The 13,230-nt window shown below is 33.4% G+C and overlaps 1 protein-coding gene across 3 annotated transcripts in view; it reads right to left on the bottom strand.

Annotated features, from left to right (window-relative positions):
- LOC150077077 (uncharacterized) overlaps positions 1–13,230 on the bottom strand; it is a 134,661-nt gene that overhangs the window by 2,240 nt on the left and 119,191 nt on the right. The window contains exons 13-16 of one of the 3 annotated variants that reach the window (XM_090386029.1): positions 12,427–12,616; positions 11,575–11,817; positions 6,514–6,638; positions 1,541–1,657 (exon numbers count right to left, since the gene is read on the bottom strand). In XM_090386029.1, the coding sequence (XP_090242155.1) occupies positions 1,541–1,657; positions 6,514–6,638; positions 11,575–11,817; positions 12,427–12,616 (675 nt within the window). Of the gene's footprint in view, positions 1–1,540; positions 1,658–6,513; positions 6,639–11,574; positions 11,818–12,426; positions 12,617–13,230 lie in introns of those variants that run through there. The other 2 variants (XM_090386030.1, XR_016547674.1) reach the window with 2 other exon arrangements.

The raw sequence follows: 13,230 nt of genomic DNA, 5'->3' as shown, positions 1-13,230 counted from the left end.
GAAATTTGGGCTGTTCAAGATTACAGATAATTACAGAACGTAGATAGTGGGAATAAAACAGCAGGGATACGTAGTTAGCTAAATTGTGTATGCATAAAATATAAAATGAAATAAAGTAAAATTCTAATGAAATTAAGGTAATGAGCTTATAAAATGGGCTCATTAATGTAATGTGGTGAAAAGAAACAAAAATTTACACTCATTCTATGAGTAGCACAGCTTTTAAATAGTATAGTCATTGAATAATTCTACAAAATTCAACTAAAAAGTTACAATATAACTGGATATTATAAAATTTTAAAAAAATTACTTTTACTAGTAACAAACTGTACATGCACAGTTATATTTATAACCATCAAAAGCAATGCAAGAAATATATGTGTAAAGCATAATTGTTCTCCACAGATTTGAATTTGTGTTTCTGCACATTAATTCAAATCTAGAGACAGATTTGAATTAACATGTTATGATTCTACCTAGGAGTATACTCTACCAAAAAATAAATCTAAAAATTTACTTTCCTGGAAAAAAGACAAGACATTATGTATAAAGTTTAATAATAAAATCAGTAAATTTTCATTTCCAGAACAGAATGTTTAGAATTTTTATCATAAGGTTAATAAAATAATTAAAATTTTAAACAAAAATTACCCCATGTAATCCCTCTCTTAGGGTATTATACATCACAGTATGTATCCAAAGAACAAATCAAAAAATTTATTCTTATCCACCAAATAGATATATAAATTTAAAAAAAAAAAAAAAAAAAAAATTTCTTGTATTCTGTCTATCTTGTTAACTCCTTTGACCTTATATAGCCATCCTAGTGTACAATAGAAAACTCATACAAGGGGGGATTCAAAAAATTGGTCTGGACTACTCTCAAAGATGCTTGAAGGAGCAACATTTTGAATGTGGTGATGATATCAAGATAAAATTTTTTCATTTCCAATGGCCAAATGAAATTACTTCGTTTTGGGGAAAATACATATAACACAATGCAGACTGAAGCGCACAGATATTTTTATTTTCACACGTTTTAGTTTAACTATTACTGTGATGTTGTTATCAATCACTCTTAAAAAACATCTCTCTGAATAGAAAATGAATTCGTTACTTTTGGAGTGACCTTCATACATTTATTTTTTGTCAAGAAAGTAAGTTTTAATTTATAAACATGAGTTTTATTGTGAAAACATTGCTAATATTGGATTTCAAACTAAAAAATTTTCAGGAAACCCATTACTGTAGAAAAATCTACATAGCAATTATACCATTCCATTTTTTGATAAGTAAGTGAACTTGTCATCTTCAAGCAATTTTTGAAATGGATAAAATCTAAAAAAAATTATCATTTGCTTAGAAATTCATCATTAGGAGCTAAAGCGTTAATATTTTCTATGAGCTTTAAATTAATAAATAGTCTAATATCAAATTTACAACAAAAAAAAAAAAAAAAACAATTCATACTTTTTTCCACTCTTTTAATATCTTTATAACACTTTTTTACAATCAAAGCTGCATAAACTTAATGCTTTACCTGTTAGCTAGATCCGTCTTGATTGTAGGGGGAAGATTTGTGAGACCAACATTAATCACTGCTACTCCCATACTGTTATTTGGGTTACTGCCAGTTATTATCAACTGCCTTCCTAACCTGAAATTTTTTTTTTCCTTTAGTTCATAAAATATTGCATATGTCTAAAAAAAAAAATAAGCAAGATTTTGTTTTGTAAATAAACAAGGTATGTATGATCAAATATTTTATGTGGTTGAAATAAATGTAGGTTATTCAAAACAAAATTTTTGAATTTGTTTTTTGTCAATTAAACTCAAACTACAGGTCATATTGAAAAACGTTTTTTTTTTTTTTTTTGCATTGTAATCAGTATGTGTAGGATTTTTAATTAAAAAATGGTTCAAAATTCTGGCCATTAGGGTGTTAAGTGATTTATTCATTCCAATATACAAATTACCTTTTGCATTCATCATAAAAGGAAATGACTTTGGGATCAGATAATTTAAGTATTTACTCGTCATAGTCACTTACTCTATGTTGTTTGTCATTAAGATTAATTAAAAAAAACTTGAAGCTGTACCTCCAACTTAAGTAACCAAGTCCAGTCAAGTTTATTTTAAAATGTTGTTTAAAGATAATTCACTTTTAGTATATTAGTAGTGGCAAATAATGCAAGGAAGCAAGTTTATACAGAATAAGCAAAAAAAAAAAAAAAAAAAAAAAAGGACTTCCCACATTCACCTCTTCATCCATTCTAATAATTTGCCAAGTTCTTCCTTAAATTTGCTTAAACTATCCACTTCCACAACACCAGATGGGAGTTTATTCCAACAGTCATATACTGTCTGGCTGACAGCAAATTTCCACAAAACCATCCTTCCTCAATTTAAATTTATGCCCTCTAATGCAGTACTTGTACACATTAATGAATGACTGATGAATTTTTTCTCCTCTATTACTGAACATCTTCAGGATCAAGTGCAGTCTGAAACACACACACACACACACACACAAAAAGTAGTCGTAGTCTATGATGAAACATTTGGCGCTCAATCTGAAAAAGCTGTACATTTTGGCTGGAGGGATCAGCACTACTAAGTAATGTAGCATAGGTAGGCTAAAGATGTTGCAACTTACTATGGTAGGGGTGGAAAAAGAAAGCAAATTAAACAGTGTTTGAACAGCAAAATCCACATGGGCCTAATAACACTTTTCCAAGATTGCAGTTAATTATAGAGTGAGGAGAGAAAATTATATCAAAATTCTTCTTTAAACCCTTTTCCCTTGAGGAATAATACATGACAGGACACTGAAGTGCATGTAATGAGATTTATAGGTGGCGGCAGTGCTGTTCCTCAAGATATCACACAACTCAGTTAATCACAATCCAGTGTGCTTTCGTTCTTTCAGGCATGAAAGGACATTGAAAGGGGAGATGACATTTACAGGATATAATAGATTCTCCCTTGATTGCAGTGGGGAATAGGGGTGGTCAGAGAAGTTGCTTGATCTTCTTGAAGTTCAAGCAAATTGGTAGCAGAGTTAGGAGAAATGCATTGATCAGAACTCTCAATTTTTATTCATAATGTGAGTTATATTAACATTCCCACTGTGTAATCATATTCTCCATAAAGTGTTTATTAAAGTGCTCCAACCAAGTTTAATGCAGTATGAGCATTTTTTTATGAATCTATTTCCTGCATAGGAACCATAGTAATAATATTAATTGATGATGCTTTGAAATTTGAAGCCATTGTCTAATCCTGTGGAACAGAGACTAGTGAAAGCATGTGTACTTACTGATTAGTATTGTTGTGAGAAAATCCTTTCTGATTAGATGAGACTAAGTGAATGTGATTTTAAAACTAATGTGGGTATACAAGGAATTCAATGTATCACTTGGATGTTTTCTAATGCTCACTTAATTTAAAATTTCTTTTCCTCCTTGTTAACTCTTGAGTATTTACCTGAGGTGTTGGATATGCCCTAATGATTTTTAAAACTCATCCTCCAAAAAAAGTTTAGCATTCAATAAAACAATGACTTTAAATACCTTTCAGAGGCAATATGAAAGGTAGTTAGGCAGCAGTAAAACAGTTTTGAATTCTTGCTTCTGGGGATTTTTGGCACATCTACTATTTACTACTCAGACTATACTGCACCTGTTGTTTTTTTATGGTGACCTAAAACATGAATAGTACTACTCTATAACACTGTTATGTTGTGTATAGGATAAAGGTTCAGAAGATATTTGTTGCCATTTGAGCTCAATTCTGTAGATATGTAATTTTCAGAAAATACATATACAGGAAAACTGTTCCGACGACAACAGAAAAAAAAAAAAAAAGAAGGATAAATGAGAAAGAGGGGAAAGTCAATTAAGTGAGTTTAGAGTCGAACTGTGAATGAATGTTGAGGTCCATGTTTGGAATAATTTGGAGGGAAAAGGTGGAATTACAGATGCTGATTAAGAAGTGTGTCCATGGAAATATCTGTGGAAGAGTCATGCAGCAGAAATAGAATATTTGTATGATGAGGAGTCAAATCCATTAGAGCTGAGACCTGAGGTACTTAAAGTATAACTAATATTAATTGTGTACTCTGAATGGCTGCTAGTAAGGAGATCAAGAATGTTAGGTGTGTGGTTAGGATTGTCTGGTATTCAAATAGGTAAATGAACAAGTTATGTAAGGTCATTGGTAATAGCAAAAGACTTAGCATCTCTAGAGGTGGGTCTATACAACTAGAAAACTGAGAGCTGGCTGGAGTAGTAAACATTAAAATTACCAAAAAAAAATTATTTCTGTTAGGAAATTTACTTTTGAGAAAGTCAAAAAGTTCTAAATGAATTGGGAGAACAGTAGAGATAATAAATGAATTTGAAAAAATGGGGTACAGAGATCAAAAGCAGGAGATTCAAAATTTGGAATTTTAATAAAGAATTATCAAATTGGCCACAACATAATAGTTTCCTTACAGCAGAAGGAATCACAGAACAAATAATTAGGAAATATGAGATTCTGTCAGATAAAGTAAATAAAGTTTGGCAGATTGTACATACTTAATTATCAAAAATAAGATATTTTATTAATGGGCATTCCATTCATAAATTCTCATTTTGGCCTGATTCCAGTGATACTTTTTTTTTTTTTTTTTTTTTTGAGTCAATTTCCATGTAACATGGAAATTGACTCACAAAGAGGTCAATTTCCATGATGACCTTGTGGAGGTCATTTTGATGACCTCTAGAAGGTCACCAAAATTTCTCTCTCCAACAGATTCATAACAATAAATACTTCCTACCAAAGTATAGCAAGACAGGTCTACAGAGGTTTCCCACAAGGCTCGGTTCTGGGTCCCTTCCTCTGGAACCTTGTCGTGGATGATTTCTTCTCCACCACGGGGGAGGCCTCATCGCAAGCCTCCACAGACTACCTGCTTACAGTGACTGGAGACTCTCAGAAATAAAATACTTTACATGTGACAACCCTTTAAAGCACTCAGGGCCACCAGAACCAAACCTCTCCAGAAAATCTTCACAGATCTCTTTCCCTGCAGCCATCATCTTTCGTGTGAGCAGCTTAGGAACCCACCAAGAACATTTTTTTTTTTTTTTTTTTCTGTACCCCAGTCTGTTGATGATGGTAAAAACACTTCCCTTTTACCATTCTTGGAGCATCCGTCACTGTTCTAGTGGTTACACATCATTTCAAATGAGCTTGTGAATGAGTTCTTCATTTTCACTGTTTGTGAGAGATGTTGGTCTTCCGAGTCTTGAAATCATCTTCTCAAAATCAATGAAGACACCTCTGGACATTACTTCGATCAACTGTTTGGTCCCCATAGACTGCTAGAAGTTTTTGATGGATAGATGTGGTCGACTGATCACCCAATTTGAACAGGAATTCCATCAGACACCATTGCTGGAAAAGGTTGTCACTTTGTCAATCCATATCTTCAGATCTAAAAACAACAGAAATATGATATTAGGTATGTCAATGGGTAATTGGTAGTACAAGTTTACATCATAAATTCCTCCCTCTTCCTTGTGCATGTGCATCTGTGGGTAATTGCACATTACTTGTTGACCCAACCTTGTATAAAGAAGAAAGAACTGATTAGATTAGAACCTTTACATAATGGATCCATTATGTAAAGGGTCCTCAATAACCACTGATAAGCAACTGTAAGGGTGGATCTCGTTACTGTAAAATTAGAGAAATGGAAATTGCAGAGGATTTTTTACTACAAAAAACTTTCACACTTGAAACCAGGTAAGTGCACTGGGATAGATGCCATATACTCAGTTATTATAAAGGAAGTGGCAAGAGAGTACGTCAGACCATTTAAAGTTAACCGTCATTGCTTCATTAGACTCTGGGTAATTCTCTTAGGTTGGAAATGTGGAAATTTATCACCAGTCCATAAAGGTGGTTCAAGAAACCAAGTGGAAACTGATGTAAGCCTAGTTGGTCTGATATCAGGTGATTAGGAAAATCAGAGAAGCAATGATTAAGAATGCAATACAGAATCATCTAGACAGAAATGATTTCATCATGGTAACACAGCATGGTTTTGTAAAGAAAGAATCTTGTTTAACTAACACAATAAACTATTATGGAAGCATCACTCATAAATTGGATGTAAGAAATAATTTTGACATTGTTTATTTGGACTTTATTTGCAATTGATTTAGTACTACTTGAGATATTGCTATATAAGCTAGAAAATACTGGGGTCACAGATAACATGTGTAGAAGATCCATGGATTATGGAGGCAAAATGTTTAACTGTTTAGCTCTTTTGTAATATCATAATTTTACTATAGCAGTTCTTCTGCTACAACCGTTCTATTCATCCAGTGACAGTAAGCAAAAAAGCAAGCAACTTTTATAACTTTTAGTATTATGACCAAAGGAAGGCATACTTTTGTTGCATGAGCAACCTACCATATCATTTAAAATGAACAATTTTTAAACAAAAAATATATTCACCTGCACACATATAAGAAAAGATTAAGAACAAAGTGAAGCTCATTCACTGCTTCTTTTCCTGTTGTACTTATTGGTTTACTGCTCTCAAGATCTATATGACACTGCTTTATATGTCGAACCACCCACTACAATTTAAATGATAAAATAATATATTAAACAAAGAAAAACACTGCCAAATCCAATAGTGAAACTTAAAAAAAAAAAAAAAAAAAAAATGGGATGAAAATTACAATAAAATCAAAGGTCAATTAATATTATATGGTTTTCTGAGTGCTGACTCACACTGTTTAACTGCTATGATACTAGATTAAAACAGTTTATATATTACACGATGATATCCAATATTTAAGTTATGACCATATCATTTATTTTTTTAAATGTAATTATGTAAAACAGTATCCTGATGAAATTTAATGTATTAAACTCAATGTGATGTCAGGATAATGTTTTAATCTCTAGAACATGCAACTTAGCAGGTATAAAAGAATGCATTATAATAGTACTGTCTTTAATCTAACATGGTACAGAATGCATTTGATTTGGATTGCTACTCTGGAAGGACAGCTGCAAGCTGAAGTGGCCAGAATTTTAACAGTATTGAGAATGACAAATTCAAACAGGGATTGCACTAAGGGTAAACAAACTGGACCATCAAGTCATTACTTAAGGAAAAGCTCTTCACCTGGATCCCATTCAAGTCAGCACTGGCAGGGATTTCAGTGTTATGGAAACATCACAGGAGACAAGAGGTATACTGAAGGCAAATTCAAGTTCATCTAAGAATTATGGCATCCCAAGGTGATTACTATGCAAGAGCAAGACACTACACGGAGATGAATCAGGCAAGTTTCCCAACTTGGAATCTCAGCAACAATAGGAATGACAATTTTGGAGCAATTGTAGAGAGATTTTAGGAAAGGAACATCTACACAGATGGCCTATAGTTTGGGCCACAAAAGATCCTGTCTGACTTTAGACAAAACTCATGAACCAAGAAAATTGGAACAATCTTCTCTTTGCAGATGAACTGAGATTCAGTTGTAAAACTGATTCTCATCACATTCTTATCAAAAAAATACTTCCAGCTTTCTAACAGCAGGGAAAGGGATGTATATTTAAGCAGTGGTCTGTGGAGGCATCATGATAAATGGCTGAACTGATCTTCGCATCTACGAGAAAAGCATGATCGCTGCTCAAAATTACAGGGTCAAGATCCTTGAATTACATATTGAGCTTTTCGGGGGGATGTTTAAAAAACTGGGTTTTTTTCTTTCACTGTTAGCAAAAGTTTTTTTTTCAAATGAACAATATTCCATGGTAGTGAACAATGTCGAGGAATATTCTAACATCTGGGATGGCAGCCTCCAAAGCTACTCTTTAACTTCTAGACTAGTTCCAAAAAAAGCAGTCAGGCTAATTACCGTATTTCCCCATGTATAAGAAGCACCCTTTTTCGAAAAATTTGGGGTCTAAAAACTGGGTGCGACTTATATAGTGGTTGTAGATTTTTTTACTTGTATTTCCCGCTTTTTTGCACTTGTTGTCTTTGCGCTCATTGTTTTGCACTTGTTATCGATATATTAGGTTACATTTTGCCACGTTCTGCCCAGAAATGGCTCAGAAAAGATTTTCGTACAGTGCTGAATTCAAGTTAAAAGTGATCCAGTTTCCAAAAGTGAATGGAAATCGTGCTGCTGAACGTAAGTTTGGTCCTCCTCCAACTGAGAAAACAATCCGAGACTGGCTATGGGAAGAAGAAACCCTACTGAAAACGCCATGGCAGAAGAAGGCCATGAGAGGCAAGTCAGCAAAATGTCCTGATTTAGAGAGGGAATTGAAGATATGGATTGAAGAGCAAAGGGCAATTGGAATTTCTGTGTCCACAAAGATGGTTTAGCATGAGGCAAGAAGAATTGCTGATCAAAAAGAAGTTACTGATTTCAAAGGAGGACACAATTGGTGCTTCAGGTTCATGAAACAGAATGGACTAAACATGCGTACATGCACCAGACTTGCCCAAAAGATGCCTGAAAGCTATGAGCAGAAGGTCCTTGAATTTCATCGTTTTGTCATTCAATGTTGGAAGACATATCAGTTTGAGTTGGGACAGATTGCAAATATGGACGAAGTCCCCCTTCAAGTTGGACATGAAAAGAGCCATTATACAGTTGTTCTAGCTTGTTGTGCCGACGGAACCAAGCTGCCTCCTATGCTGATTTTCAAATGCAAAACAATGCCAAAAGAAGACATTCCTCGAGGAGTGACTGTCCACGTTCATGACAAAGGTTGGATGGATCAGGATGGGATGAAGATCTGGTTTGAGAAAGTTTGGAGCAGGAGACTCTCCTGAGAGTCATTTGAGAGGTTTGCGTAAGAGCCCACCAGGTGGGCTCTTACGCAAACCTGCCCTATTTGTGCTTGATTAGTTCAGGGCACACATAACAAAAAACACAAAGAAGATTGCTGCAGAGCAAAAAACAAAAATTGCCGTCATACCTGGAGGATTGACATCCCAGCTTCAACCACTTGATGTCAGCATTAGCAAACCCTTCAAAGCTGCCATGAGAGACGAATGGAACCAATGGATGAAGTCTTCTGGGAACAATTTGACACCAGCAGGAAGAGTGAAGAAACCAACTATAGGAGAAGTTTGTACCTGGGTGAAAATATCCTGGGATAATATCAAGATTGAGATCGTTGTCAAGTCATTTAAGAAGTGTGGCATTTCAAATGCCATAGATGGAACTGAGGACGAGGCAATATATGAAGACAGTGATTCGTCATCAGACACAGATGAGGACAAGCTAATGGATGTGAGTTTTGACAGTGATGAGGAGTTGTATGAATTTTATGATGAATAAAACTTGAGTTCAATAACTTTATGTAATACATATTTTTTTCAAATTTCGGGCCCCAAAATTAAGGTGCATCTTATATACGGTAATAATTTCTGACATACAAAAATCACTTCATTCCCTGTGATGTAGAATGTTCAGTTTCTGAGTGTTGTATGCTTTTCTACAGCTTTTGCAATGGACACTATTCTTCTGAATTAGCCACTTCTTTCTTACAAACCAGTTTAAACATGGATATCAACATTCATTCATTCATAGTTCAACTACAAAGTTACATAATGGATTTTTCCCTCTTTCTCATTTATACTTTCATCTGTTGTTCTTTGGAAAAATTCTTCTACGTATGTATTTCCCAAAAATTATATATCTACAGAAATTCAACTTGAATGGAAACAAGTATCTTCTCAACCTGAACCCACACACGGTATTAGAGTATTACAAGTTTCGATATGTTCTACGTTTGGAGTCACCACAATCAAAATAAAATACAACCTAAGTATACAATAATGCAGTCTATATCATAAACAAAGGTGGTAGCTAGTTTATATTCTTCATTGTCTCTTACTTTAAAAAAATCTTTAAAAGTTTATTTTAAATGAAGGTTCTCTGCACTCTAGTCCCCTATTTATATTGTGTCATTATCTTGTGAAAATGTCTAAAGAAGGTAAACATGTAGTGACAAAAACTGGAGAAAGGTACTTGTGGTACCTTTAATCTGGGACTGAAAATAGCAACATTTTGACTTTAGCTCAGTTTTTTACTCATTATGATTAAATGTTTAAATTTGAATAGAGTCAAATAAAACACTTTTTCTTGGTAAGTACTGTATGTTAACAGCTGGGTGGACATTCTGGCCAAAGAGTGACAAAGAGCTGGTTTTTTTTTGTGAACATGCATGAGCTACCCAGACACCCAAGTACCAGATGTTGGATCCCAAGGCACTTGAAGTGAACGATTGCTATTTCAAGAGAGCACAGGTAGAGTGAATGACATTGAATTAGCACTGACTGAATTGCACTACGGCAGGAAACAATTGCATATAAATTTATTTTGGAGAGAAGGAAAAGCTAAAAGCTACAACAAAACTGGTAATAAAAATTAACAGTATTGCTGTAGTTAGTTAAAAGCAATTATTCAAAAAAGGAAAAAAATATATAGCATGACATTGCTTTCCCATTTATAGAAAATTAAGGATAGCACAAGATCAAATCATATAAAAAAACAACTGTTTTGCAATAATACACATTAAACTGAATCCTTCCCCGACATGTTGGTAAAAGTTTATTTGCAAAAAACCATACCCAAAAAACTCACAGTAGATGGTGGCAAACCAGCAAACATTTATTGAGAATCACTATTTACAAGTACAAGTGGGTGTAGAGATTTAAAGGTCTACACGATTTGGATGATGATCCCACACAGGCTAAACTAGTTTTCTTGAATTACACTCTGATTCAAGAGAACTGGAAGTAACACAAGGTGATCTTGCTATAGAGCTGCAGATGAGTGTTGGTTCTGTACATAAAATAATCCATAATGAGCTGGGATTTAATAAAGCATCTATATTTGGTGCCAAGAAAGATGACAGAAAAGATGAAGCAGACACATCAAGGTACTCTCATCCCATTGGCCCATGTGAGAGGGTACTGTCATCCTTCACTGACAACACCCAAAATGTTTTGAGATGCACCATCAGGTAAAACATGACGGTGTATCTACTTCTAGGATTTGAACAGTATCAAAGTCAGATTATTTTACCAAAGGAGTTTACAATATGAATAGCAAGAGGTAATAAAATTTTCTGAAGCATGCTATCAGAAACAAATATCACTGATGCCCATGTAGAATGTTATCGTTACAACATGATAACGCATCATCCTGTGCCTCATGTATGATGGTATCAATGTTCAAACGCTTGTCCATGAAGGTTAGCCCCCAAGGACTCACAACAATCAATTATCACTTGTTTGAATCCATGGGTACAGTATTTATTTATTTATTTTTTATTATTTTTTTTTTTTTGTGCTATAATGGCATCACAGCACTAGTATACTGATAAAGAAGTGACTATGTTCAGAAATAGAGTTAACTGTAATGTAGCAAAACAACTCTTTTCATTTGATTCTCTCCCATAGCAATTAATGATATCAAATACTCAAAAAAGTAGATTAATATTGTTAAATAACAAAAAAATTTAGTGTTTTACCCGTAAAATTTCCACATTTAATAATTCAAGATTTACATTATCGGGTTTAGTAATTAACTGATGAAGAATGGAACCTTGTCTATCAGGAAGATTGTAAATGTCAGACTCTCCTTGACCACGGCTAACTCTTAAAAGATAGGTCTCCATCCTGCCAAGGTCTACAATCAATTGGCCTGTCACTCCCGCTTTATCCTTAAAAACAAAGCAATTCAGCAGTTCTGGTAGCTTGTTATGTAAGTATTCCTAGAAGGAGAAAAAGGATATAAAAAAATTATTTCAGTGTTAGAAAAAGTCAATTTTCTTGCAAATTGGCCAAAATATTTATGGGGAAAACTGAACTTTTATTAATATATAACTACATAACCTTTAAATTAAAATTTTTAAGAAAATTATTTTCACTAAAGAAGATTCAAAGAAAGGAACTGTAACACATGGTCTCATATTATAATTTAGTTAGCCAACAGCAAACTAGCCTCACTTCATGAACTTTTTAACTCCAAATTAACATTAACAACTACTGAAGTTGTTAATGTTAACAAGGAAAAAAAACCCAAAAAAAGCTCTTGCCTGAGGCTAACTAACTTTCCCCAAAGTATGAACAAAGCCAATAAAAGTTCTCATTCTGACAGGAATGGAAACACATCTCTTTTTTTTATATGATGTGAAAAAACAACAGTTATAACCACTGTACTAATCATATATATCTTTCAGATTTTGATTCTGTTTCTATTTGCTTTTAAAAAAGAAGTGAAAAAATTACTCCCTACATATTTTAAATAAAGTAAAATTTGACAAGACTGCAGGCTACTAATAAACAGTATATAATTATACTACATACATAACTTTACATACCCAATGAGTTGATGAATTCCAACCAAGGCCTGAGCTAATCACAAATCCAGGCCAACTAAAACAAAATGACATATGATATGGAGGCTCTCCAATCCAGTCTGCTACAATCAATCCAAGGAGATGATAAAAGGTTGCTGCTTGAGCAGCTCTGTAAATCATGTTTACAGCTGCTTCAGGACATCCTCCAAAACTGAAAATTTAACGTGAATCTAAGAAAACTAAAATACATAATATTTCCAATTGCAAAACTTTAATTGTATAATTTTTTATATATCAAATAAATTAACTCATCACATCAGAAATATAAACTTTATAATATGACTATTTTAACCTGTCGGTGGGTATGCTTCATTTGTAAAGCAAGCAGGCATGTGGGGATTGTTTTCATCCTATATTTTAAATGTTTGTAGCATAGCTATTTATCAGTATTCCTCATTTTTATCACACTTGTGATTGATACTATATCAACTCAAACAGCAAAAATATATAATTTTCATATCACTAGTAATTGTTTTTTGAAAGCATAATTTCCTAGTCACAGTGAAGTTTTTTATTTTTATGTCACAAATTTAAAAGCCAGTAATAGTAAGGAATGGATATTTTTCTTTAAATTGTTTATGTTGGTCAGGAATAGTATAAACTTTGTGAATATAAAACATCATATTCTTCATATCTATAGTAGTATTTTTTATGAATAAAAAAATAGAACTTGCAGGATGTTCATAATGCAACAGTATATGAATTTTAATTTATTTTTTTTTCCCCATAAAGTGTTAACATTAATTCCCCCAATGCAAATACATT

This window comes from Mastigoproctus giganteus, chromosome 12, assembly GCF_048544385.1.
Source record: "Mastigoproctus giganteus isolate SK-2022 chromosome 12, ASM4854438v1, whole genome shotgun sequence".
In the NCBI taxonomy this organism is placed as follows: domain Eukaryota; kingdom Metazoa; phylum Arthropoda; class Arachnida; order Uropygi; family Thelyphonidae; genus Mastigoproctus; species Mastigoproctus giganteus.
This window is presented reverse-complemented; position numbering and strand designations above follow the sequence as displayed.